Source organism: Phyllostomus hastatus, unplaced genomic scaffold (assembly GCF_019186645.2).
Source record: "Phyllostomus hastatus isolate PE091 unplaced genomic scaffold, TTU_PhHast_1.1 phas_contig_196, whole genome shotgun sequence".
NCBI classification, from domain to species: Eukaryota; Metazoa; Chordata; class Mammalia; order Chiroptera; family Phyllostomidae; genus Phyllostomus; species Phyllostomus hastatus.
The window spans coordinates 22515600-22528431 of NW_025333709.1; the positions used below are offsets into that span (position 1 = coordinate 22515600).

General features: G+C 46.5%; 1 protein-coding gene across 10 annotated transcripts in view; it reads left to right on the top strand.

Moving 5' to 3' along the window:
• The window catches only part of CUNH4orf19 (chromosome unknown C4orf19 homolog), a 78905-nt gene extending 75607 nt beyond the window's left edge, over positions 1-3298 (top strand). For all 10 annotated transcript variants that reach the window (XM_045834450.1, XM_045834448.1, XM_045834449.1 and 7 more), the window contains 2 exons: positions 546-599; positions 1606-3298. In XM_045834450.1, coding sequence (XP_045690406.1) covers positions 568-599; positions 1606-2530 — 957 coding nt within the window. In that variant the 5' untranslated portion in view covers positions 546-567 and the 3' untranslated portion in view covers positions 2531-3298. The remainder of the gene's footprint in view (positions 1-545; positions 600-1605) is intronic.
• The last annotated feature ends 9534 nt before the right edge of the window (positions 3299-12832 follow it).

Consider the following 12832-nt stretch of genomic DNA (forward strand, 5'->3'; position numbering starts at 1 on the left):
GAAGGGAAAGCAGGAGCAGTTTAGCCCCGGTGAAGGTTGTGCTGATGACCCTGGCTGTCACCGCCTTGGGTCTCTACCATGGAACACACACAGCGGCTGCCATATATATGCTGATGTCTTTAAATACTTGAGTAGCTAATCCCCCGTCGAGGACACCTTTCCTCTCTCTTACATGTCTGCTGCCGGGTCCCCCTAAGAAGGCAGTGGAATAGAAAACACACAGGTCCTTTTCAGCCCCACCTTGCTCTCCCCAGCATTCTCCAACCTGTATTTGCTCAGTTGCAACATGGAGGAGACATTTGCAACCCCCAGTGCTGGGGGAGGGTCTGACACAGAGACAAGGGTCAGTGAGCGTGCAAGAGCTCTGAACTGGCGATTTTCGATACAGAAAGGCATTCCTGTGCCTCCCAGGCCCACACGTTATCTTTCTGCCAAAAACCCGGGACTCCACTACTCGTGAGTATCTGAGAAAGAAAAAGCAAACGTAATCTATATTAAAGTGTCATTCACTGTGTTTTCTCCTTTTCTATGTTTCCTTTTTCCAGATGGTAACAGAAAATAATCCAGATGGGGTGCAGGTGCTGTAAAATGATACACAGGTAAAGTTGAGAAAAAACACAACTCACTGGAATGGAGGAATCCATGATTCCCACATGGAGGCATTTCTCTAGCTCGGGGCAGGACCGGCATGGCCAGGAAATTAAGAATTTGGAACTGCATTGATATCATTTAAGAGGACAAGTGGCCTAGATTTTTAAACTGTTTGGGGTTTTTTGCTTCCTTCTCAGAGACGTTGGGAACCCCATCATTCTCTGAGACTGAATTTGGTTGGGGCTGAATTTACATTTCTCCAGAGAGTTTCAGTGCAGAGAAAAGCTTGGGTTTCAGAGGACGCCCAGCACGGCATCGCTGGAAATAAATCGTCCCCGTCACATATGTACACCCAGTGTTTTCCAGATTCCGTTCCGGAACAAGGACAATAGAACAGAATTCTCCGTAAAATAAAGGGAAAATTAACGGATGATGTTGCTTCCTTAACAAATATATCTTTATTATTATTATAGTTCTATGCCATACCTTTATACATATACGTATGTATTTTTATCCATATATATGCAGATACATACATACATATACAAGTGTTACTCCACTGCAATCATAATGGGAATGTTAGACTTTACAAAACAATTTATTTTATAAGTGTCTTTCATGCCAGTCCAGACTTTCTATTTATCATTTTGATGACTGTATAATATTCCATTGAGGGGGTGTGCCATCAGTACTTACCCAGTTATTTCCCTGTGTTTGGACATTTAGGGTTTTTGGGGGTTTTTTGGTTTGTTTTCAAATTGCATGAATCGCTTTTTCTGTGCCATCTTCCCACCCTTTTTTGGATCCCCTCCTAAGACCTAGTTCCGGTGGTGGGACATTTTTACACCAACTGTGTCTACTTGATTTAGACACACATACAGGCTTAAATGAGTAACTGATCATAGCAATTAACAGGAAGAGAAGGAATTGTTAATAGTAGAAATTAGCGGTTAATAGTCATCAATAAGTAAAGCTGATAGTGAGCCCGACTGACCTTCATTGTTCTCACCCCAGCTATCTCTTCGACCCGGTCCAAGTGCCCTCGCCTGGCTACGTCAACGAAGTGAACAGCTGCAAGTTCGATGAAGAGGACACGGTTAAATTGAAAGGCAAGCAGAGCGGCGAAGTCCAGGTGCACAACCATGACCTTCAGGGTGAGGGCTTGAGGAGGACTGTGAGCAGAGGCAGAACAGCTGGCCCGCAGGAGCCCTGCTGGCCTCCCCAGGGACCGCACCCTCAAGGCGACAGAGGAGGGGGACACTGTGCGGAGAAGACTGGCGGGGCCGTCAATGGCATCGGGCCCACTGCGGTCCTGCAGCCCCCTGGGGATCCCGGGTCCCAGCAGGGTGGCACAAGTTCCTGGGCCGGTACAGCGAACCGTGTGCACCTGACTCCACCCTTCCTCGAGGGAGGGGACGCCAGGGAAACAGACTGGGCGCTGCAGTCCTCGGAAGAGACCCGAGTCATTGGACGTGGAGACTCCAGGGTCCCTTCCAAGGCAGAATGCCCTGCCGTGGGAGTACAAGACCACGTCCTCCAGATACCAGCCCCAGACTACCCCCAGTGTTGGGGCTTAGCTGGAGGCACCGTGGATCACGAGGAAAAAGATCACCTTTTCAAGAGCCATCCTGAGGAGCCACCCCTGGAGGAAATGCACTCTGACGTGGTAGGGCGGGGTTTGAACATGCCCTTCTCCGTGAAGAGAAGCTGGGATTCACTAAACGAGGCTGTGGCGGCAGAAGCCCTGAGCGTCTACTTTAAAGAAGAGGATCCTGCCCAGGTCGTGCCTGTGGCCCATCCGACAAATGGGTGGGAGGATGCCCCCGGCTGTGCTGCAGATGGGATTGGGGGGACAGAGGACGAGGACGCTGCAGTGGCGGAAGCCCTGGCAGCTCTAGAAGCAGCTACTGCAGGAGAAGACTTGGACGAGGCGGATTAGGGTAGGGGCTTTGCGCATGCAAACAAGCTAGGGTCGTGAGGGGGTGAGGGGCATCCGGGGATGTGATTGCTCCGCAGACACGGAGCTATATCCCTGCAGCGAGTGGTGCAGCCTCGCCCATTGTTTACAGCCAGCATCTGTTCTGATGATTTGAGTTCCCGTGCCACGTTCCGATCGAGAGTGTCCCTGCACAGATGGCCCATCACTCAGGACACTGGAACAAAAGTCAGAGTGGGCCAGCCTGCCCGCCGCTCCCCACAGCTCCCCACAGCATCTGGTGCAGATGCGCTGAGATCCTAGCACTTCAGCCCAGGAGCACGGACTCACGGGACATTCTCCTCGTTAATTCTTTATCTTGCTTTCAAGAGCCAAACGTTGGACCCATCCTGGAGGAGGTAACTTCCCCACTATAAGTGCCTGTTGTGTCCCCGCGCCAGAGCATGGCCCACGTGCAGGGACAGTCACCCAGGGAAGTAATCACTAACCAGTTGTCTGACAGCCAGTGAAGCTCAGCAGCACTCAGGGTGGCGTGGAAGCCACGAATAAACAAATGGTTAGTCATTAGCTGCGCCATTACGACACCTTGACCTTAACTTTTTTACATTATTACTTTTTAATCTCCTTTGGGATTGGGGAGGCCAGTCAAAATAATTCTTGAAACTGTGTCATGTTTGTGTTTGAAGTTGATGAAATTTGGAAAAGTGAAGGGACATATAGAGTGCTTTATGCCATTTAATGCCTGATTCTGATTAAAGTATAACAACATCATGCGGCTGCCTGTATTGACTCAATGGTGCTTCTAATATTCCCAGACTGAGTGTCAGAGACGTTTGGTGGTTTTGGTTTTTGGTTTTTGGTTTTTTAATTTAAAGAGCCAGACTTCTCCATCATACTTGAGGAGATCAGGTCACTTTGCGGAGGACTTTGGCTCCCTGTCCTTGGGATCCAAACCCTTGACAATGTGACTGCCTGGGCCTTAAGGATAAACAGGCCATCTCTGGGTGTCAGCCTTCTAACTTATAAAAACAGGGACAGCCATTCTGACACGAATTGACAGAGAATTTCTAGGATTGTCAAGACTATCTAGAAAAATGTAAACGTGGAAGATGCTTTAGTATGGTGTTTCATAACCCGTTCTGAAACCTGGTTCACCTTGGTTTGATTTCCAGCTGGGCCACACGACCTCAGGCAAGTAGTCGACCCCTTCTGTCCGCCCACCTGTTAATTAAGAACAAGAACAGCGTGCACTTGTAAAGAGTAAATGAGACTGCATGAGTGTGGAGCATAAGGCCTGTCCCATAGTAGGCACTCAGTCAAATAAGTCTTCTTAGTTAGAAACACCCTTTAAATCAATGTTTACATCCTCACAACGGAAGATGCTGGTACTATGAAATATATATAATGCCCTCAGGCATTTTAGTAACTATTCAACATAAAACATGATTTCTGAGCCTTCGGCATCTTTAAGGATAGTGCCCTAAGAAATGCTTAACTGACACACATTACCATGGGTTTGTCTGGTGACAGGTCACCCGTACACACAAGGTCACTCAGAACCATTAAAAGATAAACTGTTGGCACCATTAATTGCATTGGAGATGTGTTTGCTATTGTATTTGGTACACCGAATACTTAATGTTTCAGAGCAGTTCCTTCAACAGTTTCCCAAATGTATCTGCTGGGATTAGGTCCCAGCTGCATGTGATAAATGGCTCATAAAAAAAGGTATTTGCTTGCCTCTTCTGTAGAAAAGTCTGGAGGATGCATTTTGGGCTGGTAGAGCATTCCATGGTATGAGTGACACATGCCCCTTCTATAATCTTGGCTTCCTTCTCAAGTTCACCACGTCGTCCATAGCAGCTGCTGGGGCTCCAGTCATTCCATTTGCTTTCCACATAGGAAAAAGAATAAAGGGTCAGAAGATGTCACTTCCTCTCTACTAAGGACCTCCAAGAAGTATAATTCAGCCCTTCTGCATATACCTCGTTGGTCAATTGGTCAGTATCTGGCCATATCTAGCTGCAAGAAAGGCTAAGAAAATGTACCTTTCTAGCTGTGCACGTGGCTTTTCAAATAAATTCAGGACTCAGTTACTGAGAAGGAGAAATGGGCGTCACATTTTGAGGCGGGCAGCTTATAGTCTTTGAACATCAGGTCTTCACAACACAACAGCCTGGGAAAGAGCCAGTTGGCAAGAGGTTGAAATTGTGAAATTGTATTTATATTTAGTGTAACACAGAAGGGGTTTAAACCTTTGGTCCAGGGGAAGGAGAACTGGACTGTAGTCCCCACTGATATCTCTGAAACAGAAGGATTAAAGAAGGAAGTTCAGACAAGAGAGGGGTGAGGTGAGCTTCTTAGCACAAACAAGTCTCTTTCCCTGGCCCAGAACCACTTCTGCACTTACGTACGCACATAATTTCACATTTGAGAACTGCTGCAAATAGTTCACCATGATTAACAACTCTCCCAGGTTTTAAAGGTTCTTTTTCGGGCAAATAACTGCTTCAAACAGTGAACAGATGACCAAGAATTTCAAGTTTGTTTTTTTCTTAAAGTAATCCTGGCCCCTTGTGTCTTTATCCCAATGTCCAGACTCCACCAAAGAATGTCAGAGGAAAGTCAAAATCTTGAGGTTGAAAAGAAACTCCAGACTTGGCTCTATCCATGAGGGTGTCTGGCAGCTGCCTGAGCATCCTGCTCCGCACGGTGCTTGCTCTCCGGAGCCTGCCGCCACCTCTTAGCAGAAGAGTCTGCCGACAACAGTGAGCCTTCCCAAAACATTCTGGAGAACTGGAAAGCTCAGATGCACTCTCGGTGTAAGGCACTGGCTGTGGTTAGGAGTGGACATCACACGCAGTTCACGATCTTAGCAAATTGTACCACTGGGTATTTACCAGGTCAAATCTTGATCTTAAGGCTTTTTTGTGTATTACATGTATGTTTCTTGAGCTAAGAAGTTAGAGTTCATTTTTTACTAGAGGAAGTTGAATTAGTACAATACTATGAAAGTAAATCTTTTTCCCTGAGTTTTAAGGTAGATAGTAGCAAGTTGCTATAGCTGTCAGACCAGATCCCCAGAAGAATGAAGGGAATTTGAGGTTTCTTAGCGCGCGCCTGTTTGTGTATGCTTGGGAGTTGTGGGCCATTCGCCTTTCCCTCTTTCTGCCTCACACTGCCTTTGCTCTGAAGGGTGAGAGTCTCTGCCCTGGCCAGGTGGCTCAGTTTCTTGGAGTGACCTCCCATACACAAAAAGGCTGTGGGTGTGATTCCTGGTCAGGGCGTGTATAGGGAGTGACTGATTAATGTTTCTCTCTCTCTCTCTGAAATCAATTTAAAAAAACATATCCTCAGGTATGGATAAAAAAAGCAAAAGGGTAACATTATCTCTTCTCTTCTGACCTCTCCTGTCCGTATCCCCAAGCAGGAGGGGCCCCGGGAAGAATGCACGAGGCAGCAGGTGCCAGCGCGTGGGCGGAGAGCCCCTGACTGCCTGCGTGCTGTCGTCTGCGTGCAGACACAGGCACGTGGCCTCCAGTCTTAGATTTGAACCTTATTTTCCACCGAGGGGACTCCTATTTGCACCAGTCTTTATGATACAAATGTGGAAGTTCTTCCTTTCTGTTTAGTTTTGCCCCTCAAGTGTAAACCTCCTTCATTGTGAAATCCTCTGTTTCAGAAGTAGAGCTAATTAAACAGAGAAGCCGAACTTTGTTCTTCATGGTCCATCCTCTTCCTGTTAATTTTTGGGAAAAGTTACTCCTTTATTTACTAACTTTGTAAGTTTCTCCAACGCATCAAGTTATGGTGGACACATCGACACAGTCTGACTTTTGAAGCAGCCTCAGCTACGGTAAGAAACAACGGTTTAGACAAACCTATTAAACACGCTGGTAACAGATGATTCTCACCCACACGCTGAAGTCAGTTGCTTGGAGTTGACTATTAGCAATTTTTGTTTTGTTTTGTAATTTTTTTATTGAATGTATTGGGGTGACACTGACTGATGAAATTACACAGGCAGCAGCAGGGGCACAGTTCTGTAACACATCCTCTGCGCACTGCACTGTGTGTGCCCCGCCCCGACTCACGTTTCCTCCCACCACCATTTGTCACCCTTGCACTAGCAACTGTTTTTTTTTTCCACTAAAGTGACTATAATAAGCAAGTGCCTTTGCCTAGATCCCCGGGGGGGTGACAGAAGGGGGAACTCAGTGTCACTTGTTGAGTGAAAGAACAAAAGCTCTTCACAGGATAGTTGGAGAAACATCGTGTAACTGAGACTCTGAATACTCATTGCGAGATTGTGCTGTGTTGTCATAAAGGCATAAATACAAGCCCGCTGGAGCACAGTCTGTATAACTTTGAGAGAAATTACATTTATCATTCACCGTCCACATTCTCCAACTTCCTTGCTCCATTTGAACAACAAGGTTTTGACGGGTGGGGGAGAGGTGGTCTGTGGACAGAGAATAGAATTTGAGCATCCGGTGAAGGTTTGGTGTCTGTGATTAGACCATGTTACCTTGAGGACCCGAATTGAGACAGAAACCTTAAGAAAATCAAGGCTTTAGGCCAAGCAGTGGGAAGCTTTGCTGACCACGTTTTCCATTCATCTTGAAATCAACCTTTAAAATCCTGGAAGAGAAAGAACAAAAGGACGTGCATTTGTGTGATGAGACCCAGAAGTTGCTTTTCTCTCGGCTCCTGATGGTAGATTGCCTCTATAGTAACACCTGCATGTACCATAAACATGTCATATACTTCATAGAGCAATATTAAGATGAGAGAATTAAACATTAGAGTTTTAACATTCTCTTTCCACATCCCTGGGCGTGGAACCTTTGAAGACCACTGATGTAGAGAAGCTCACGTGGACTGTCTGCCAAAGTGCCTTGTAAACAGACAAAACTAGATGCACGGTTTTGACATGCACAGCATCCGTGTGCCTGCGAGCCACACACTGAGAATACAAGCAAACATGAAAATGCGTACCCCAGCGCTGCTCCTCTGTCGGCCCCCACCCCACCCTGTGAGCCCGATTTCCAAGAGACTGCTACATTTTCTGTTTTTAAGCATTTTTGGAATAGTTAGTAAGAAACTAGGGTAAAATATGACCAAGAGTCAGGAAAGTAGCCAAAGAATTTTACCTACCTGCCTTATCAAAACTGCACATTCCAGACTCACATAAGTAAGTGAGACAGTTGGTGGACAGGCTCATTGGAATATTTGTTTAGATCTCGCTATTTTAAAAGCAAAACTATAAAATTTTCTTTTGACCTCAGTTACCAACCTTTAAAACAACTACAAAAAATAATTTCATTCCCAATGTGAAAAAAAATTTCAACCTTTTCCGTTTTCCAAAATAGTCCTACGGCTATGGAGGCGGCACGTGTAAACTTCGGTACTTACATAAACAAGGAAGATCTCACAGGTCAAAGAGGGTGGAAGGTCCCATTAACAAACATGCTCTCTCTGTCTTAAATGTTGCTGCTTACAAAGGGAAGTTTTAAATTACCCGTTTATGAGGCCTTAAGAGTGTAGCTCTAAGATTTCTGTGACACCAGCCATCATCCAAGGGACGAACCAAGAGCTGTCACAGAACTTAAAGTTGACGTTTATGGTGAAGAAAGTGGTAACAAGAAGAATATCTGCAGAGCCACTATATCAATGTAATTTGCCAAATAATATACTTGCTGCTATAGAAACTTTATTCAGTAGTAATTTCTGGGGGTCACCAAGTCATAGTTTTTTGTTTTTAATAGTATAAATGTAGCTTCAACCTTTTTTTAAACTTTTATACTTGTTTAAACTTTTAACAACTTTTTGTTAAGCAGTGAGTTCAGTGCATCATCTCACATAAGTGCACCAGGCCCCCGTGAGGTGGGGTATGGTCATCCCATTCCACAGATGGGGAAGTGGAGGCTCACAGGCTATATTCCTCCTTTACATGGTCACGCAGCCAGCCAGCAGCAGAATCTCCGCTGACCTCAGGCTGAACAACGAAGGGGCCCTTTTAAGGAATACGTAATACAGCCTGTCTGTGGACAGCCACGTTGCCATCAGACGAAAAGGGGCTGAATCAAATGTGAAGCGTCTAAGAAGAGAAGCCTCTGGTCTTTGTTATCTCAGGGGCTGCGACCATCGGAACAATAGAATGAATTCTGAGATCTGGAAGGGGAGGGAACTTAAAACACTAGAGATCAGAACAATTCGGTTTTGGGAAAGTGAAATTACTCGTATTGTCAGTTGGGGAAGAAAGATGTTGTTGTTCTGGTTCTGAGGAAGATTTTAATGAAGATTTGAAAAGTTACAGTCAAGAACTTATCTGTAAAATCTCTGAGACTGTTCCTATCGATAATGATAGCTGAGTTTTTACGATGATCATGGGACCACGAATTTCTTACCCTGCAAAGCACGAGGTGGGCCCCGGGGCCACACCTGTTTGCCACGTGAATGGCCAGTACGATGTAGCTCGATGTTTTCCCCCTTGGTTTTGTCACCTGTAAAGCACGAGTGGTGGCTGTGCCCCCGTCCAGGCTCTCAGAGACTTACCTAAGATACAGAGTGTAAAGTGGTTAGCACACACCCAGCAGGAGGTAAATCATTAACACTGGGTGTCCTTTTGTTACCCAGCAAAAATCATCTCACATTGGACCACTTCTTATGAGCAGCACACACCACTTTTTTGAATAACTGAATTTTGATGGCTGTGGCCACCAAAGCTCTCTGAACCACTTCTAATAATATTAAACAATTTCTAAACTAGAGAGTGCCTTTCTACCTACATCATTAATAATCATCTCAAGGCAAAAATCTTGGGGAAGCCTTAAATTTATTTAAAATTTCTGATTTATTTTCATTATTTTTAATCATGTAACCATTGTAGGGCACACAGCCATTTATGTTCAGTCATCCTGCATTTGAAATGAATATTTATGTGGTCTACTTCTTTTATCCTTCCTTGCCCCAAATAAACTTTTATAAATAAAACGCATTTTTAATGCAGGACAGAACCCTTGGATTTGGCAGGCTTGGTTTACTCCAGAGAGGTGGTTCTGTTTGGTGTCTGTTTGTGTTGGGCAATGTGAAGATATTCATTCATAATAAGCAAACCCATAATGTTACAATTCCAAGAGCATTTTATCCCAGTTTCTGAGCTAGATTAACTTGCAGATAAAAAGCAATCAAGTTCTTTTTAGACTCACTGAGATGACTGTACTAAATTCATGTCTTATCATATGATAAGGAAATGACAACCTGAACAAACAAAGAGCTTGCCCCTTACCTTGTGACCTGGGTCCATTCAACACCAGGACAATGAGGTCCTTCTCTCACTTAAGTTATGTGACCTGGCACCAGGAGAGCTTCAGGCTCAGTAGATATCACAGTTCCCTTTCTACCTGTTTCCTCCCACACCCCTACTCCCCACCCCTGCCCCAGGTCCATCTTCTAACATGAAGCAGTGTGAACATGGCAGAAACATCAAGCATCAACACTCAAATGGCCAGACTCCCATCATTCTATCATTTGTTTTGCCAAAGAGGGTCTGAACTTGGCAGTGCTGAGGCAGCTCACTGAATGAATGCTGAGCGTACCTGGCCGTAGCTGGCCCTGTGCCCAAGCTCATGGAATCGTCACGACCACCCTGAAAGGCACGTGTCATCGTCATGCTATAGTTAGAAGATTGAGATCCAAAGAATTTAGGGTCACAGGAGGCCAAAAAACATCTGAATGTCGAAGCTGTGCTCTTATGGGAGATATAAGCATGAGCCTAATGGCAAGTCAAGGGGAGATGGAGGGCAGTGAAGGAGAGAGGGTTTGTGCGTGTGAGGCTGGAGACAGTCGGGAAGGAGGAAACTCCGGAAGTGCCCCGGGGCTAAGATAAAGGACATCCAGACAGGACAGAGACCCTGTTCTAACACTGGTTGCTCCTGCTTTCTGGAAAAGCGCTGAATCATGGTGAACCATGAATGCACCTGTGCAGAAAATGCTACATGATCCCTGCTTCATTATAATAACATTATAATAAATTAACATTGTGGAACCCCCTTCCCCAGTGGCCAATAAAGGAATATCATGGGAGACCATATGCACAGTAGCTTTAAAGTAATATAACTACTTGTACATGCACAATAAAAGCCCACCAAAACTAGGCAGGATATAACCGCCCTGTAAGAATAGAATCCCTCCAGCCCCTGAGGTCAGTCTCTGCTTGGAGTTGGCCTGCTCCCATGTTCTGTGGAGTGTACTTTGCTCAATAAAGCTGCTCTCTCTCTTTCTGTTATAGACTTTCTGTGTGTTTGCTTCAATTCTTTGTCTTCAATCACCAAGAACATGGTTACCTGTGCCCACCTGTGTGACACGAGCACTTCAGAGCAGAAGCCACGCCATGGCCAGGCCCCCTGGCTGCAGGTCCAAGGCAGCTCCGGGTGTCACCAGGGCTTCACTGCCCACGCGCCCTTGTACGGCTTGACGTGTCCCCTTTTCTCTGAGTCATCACATTAGTTGTGGGTTTTGTTGTCGTTATTGTTGTTGCAAGTGATAGAAACTCAACCCAAACTAGATAAGACAAAGAGAAATGTCCTTGGCACATTTTTAAAACTCAGAAAGGCAGTTCGGCCTGAGGGACAACCGAGCCTGGGGCTTGAAAGCAGCTCGGACTGCCTCTCTTCCCTCTGTGCGCCCCCTCCTTCTCCAGACCAGCTTCCGGCCACTTAATAGGAAACGTGGCCTCCACCAGCCACTGAGCCTGTAGCTCTAGCCTCCAGAGACATAGAACCCCTTTTCCAGCTCTAGTTGGCAAATATTTGAAGGAGGGGCTCCATCAGGCCAGCCACAGGAGGGTCATGTGCCCACTTCGGCGATGTCCTGCTAGTCGGGGCAGAAAGGCACATGCTGGGTTTGAAGAGGGAGGCAGAGTTTTCCAAAGGAAGTGGGCGTCGTTTCCAGAAGGGACAGATGCTGGGCAGCTGCCCCCTGCACACACACTCCCTCTTCCTGCTCAGATCTTTTTTTCCCTCTTACTCTTTAAAATTTTTTCTATTGCACTTTACACTCAGCATTATTTTGTATTGGTTTCAGGTGTGTAGCAGAACGGCTAGTCAATCATGTTTCCAGTACCACCCGACACCGTACAATGTTATCTCAAGATTATTCGCTAGGTGCCTCCGCTGTGCTTTACATGACCTTTTTTATTTTACCCCAGTACTCCTACCTCCTCAAAACTTGAATCCTCCTCTACTCTGCGGCGCCTCTGCGAAGGTTATGAACCCTGAGGTTCATCGTCAGAACAAACGGTTTTCTGGCTCATCTCCACCCTTGGATAAAGCCACGTGTGCTGGGCCACGTCACAGGCCCCACTGATCCGCCATGGCGGGACAGATCCACAGCGATCTTCACCGCCGAGACACCAAGCCCGCTGCTGACCATGGCAGTGCCCTCGGCCGGGGTGGGGGTGGGGAGGGGCACGCAGGTCACCGCAGGCACAGTAACTTTGCGTGCAGTTTTCTAATCCTTAAAACCCCTGCGAGCTAGGTCATCTTACAGATGAGCAACCTGCGGCTCAGAAAGGTGATGTAATGTCCCCAGCATTGCACGGCGGTGAGTGGCGGAGCCAGTCCAAACTCAAAGGCAAAGGTCGGCTCTTTCTCAAAGATCGTACTCCGTCTCTTGGTCACACCCCTTCTGCGACAGGCTTCAGGGCATGGAGTTTCCTCTAAAACGGGGCTCAGTCAGCCCTACCGGCATCCCAGGTAACACAGGCGAGGACACGAGCCTCCCAGGTAGGAAACCAGGGTTTGTGATGAGAAAGACTGTAGAGACAATCTGCCAGGGTTAGAAAATGGGTTGGGAGAAACCCAAACTTGAATTTTTACTTGCATAAAATAGCTAATGATACTCCTTCATTTTTTAAAGGTAGACTTTTGTTTATTTATTTATTCCGAAAATAATCACGAGCACTTTCGGAGCGCCAGATCCTCAGAAAGCACCTAGCAAAGGGCCAAGAAGCCACGCAGTTCTCACATTCCGCCAGCAGAGGGAGGCAGCGTCAGCTCTGCAAAGCACAGGACTTCCCGCCTGGTCACCGGCGGAATCCCGGGGACAGCACACCAGCTGGGCCGCCACGGAGTTCAGGACACAAAGAAGTCCCAGGTGTCCCTTACACGTGTTTGCAGCTACAATGAGGGACCTCCCAGGAGAACCCAAGAACAGTCCTGAAGAACAATCCCGGAAAGATGAGGAATGAACAAAGGAAGCTCTGGGTAGAACCAACCTGCCCCACAGACAAAAAGTCCAAGA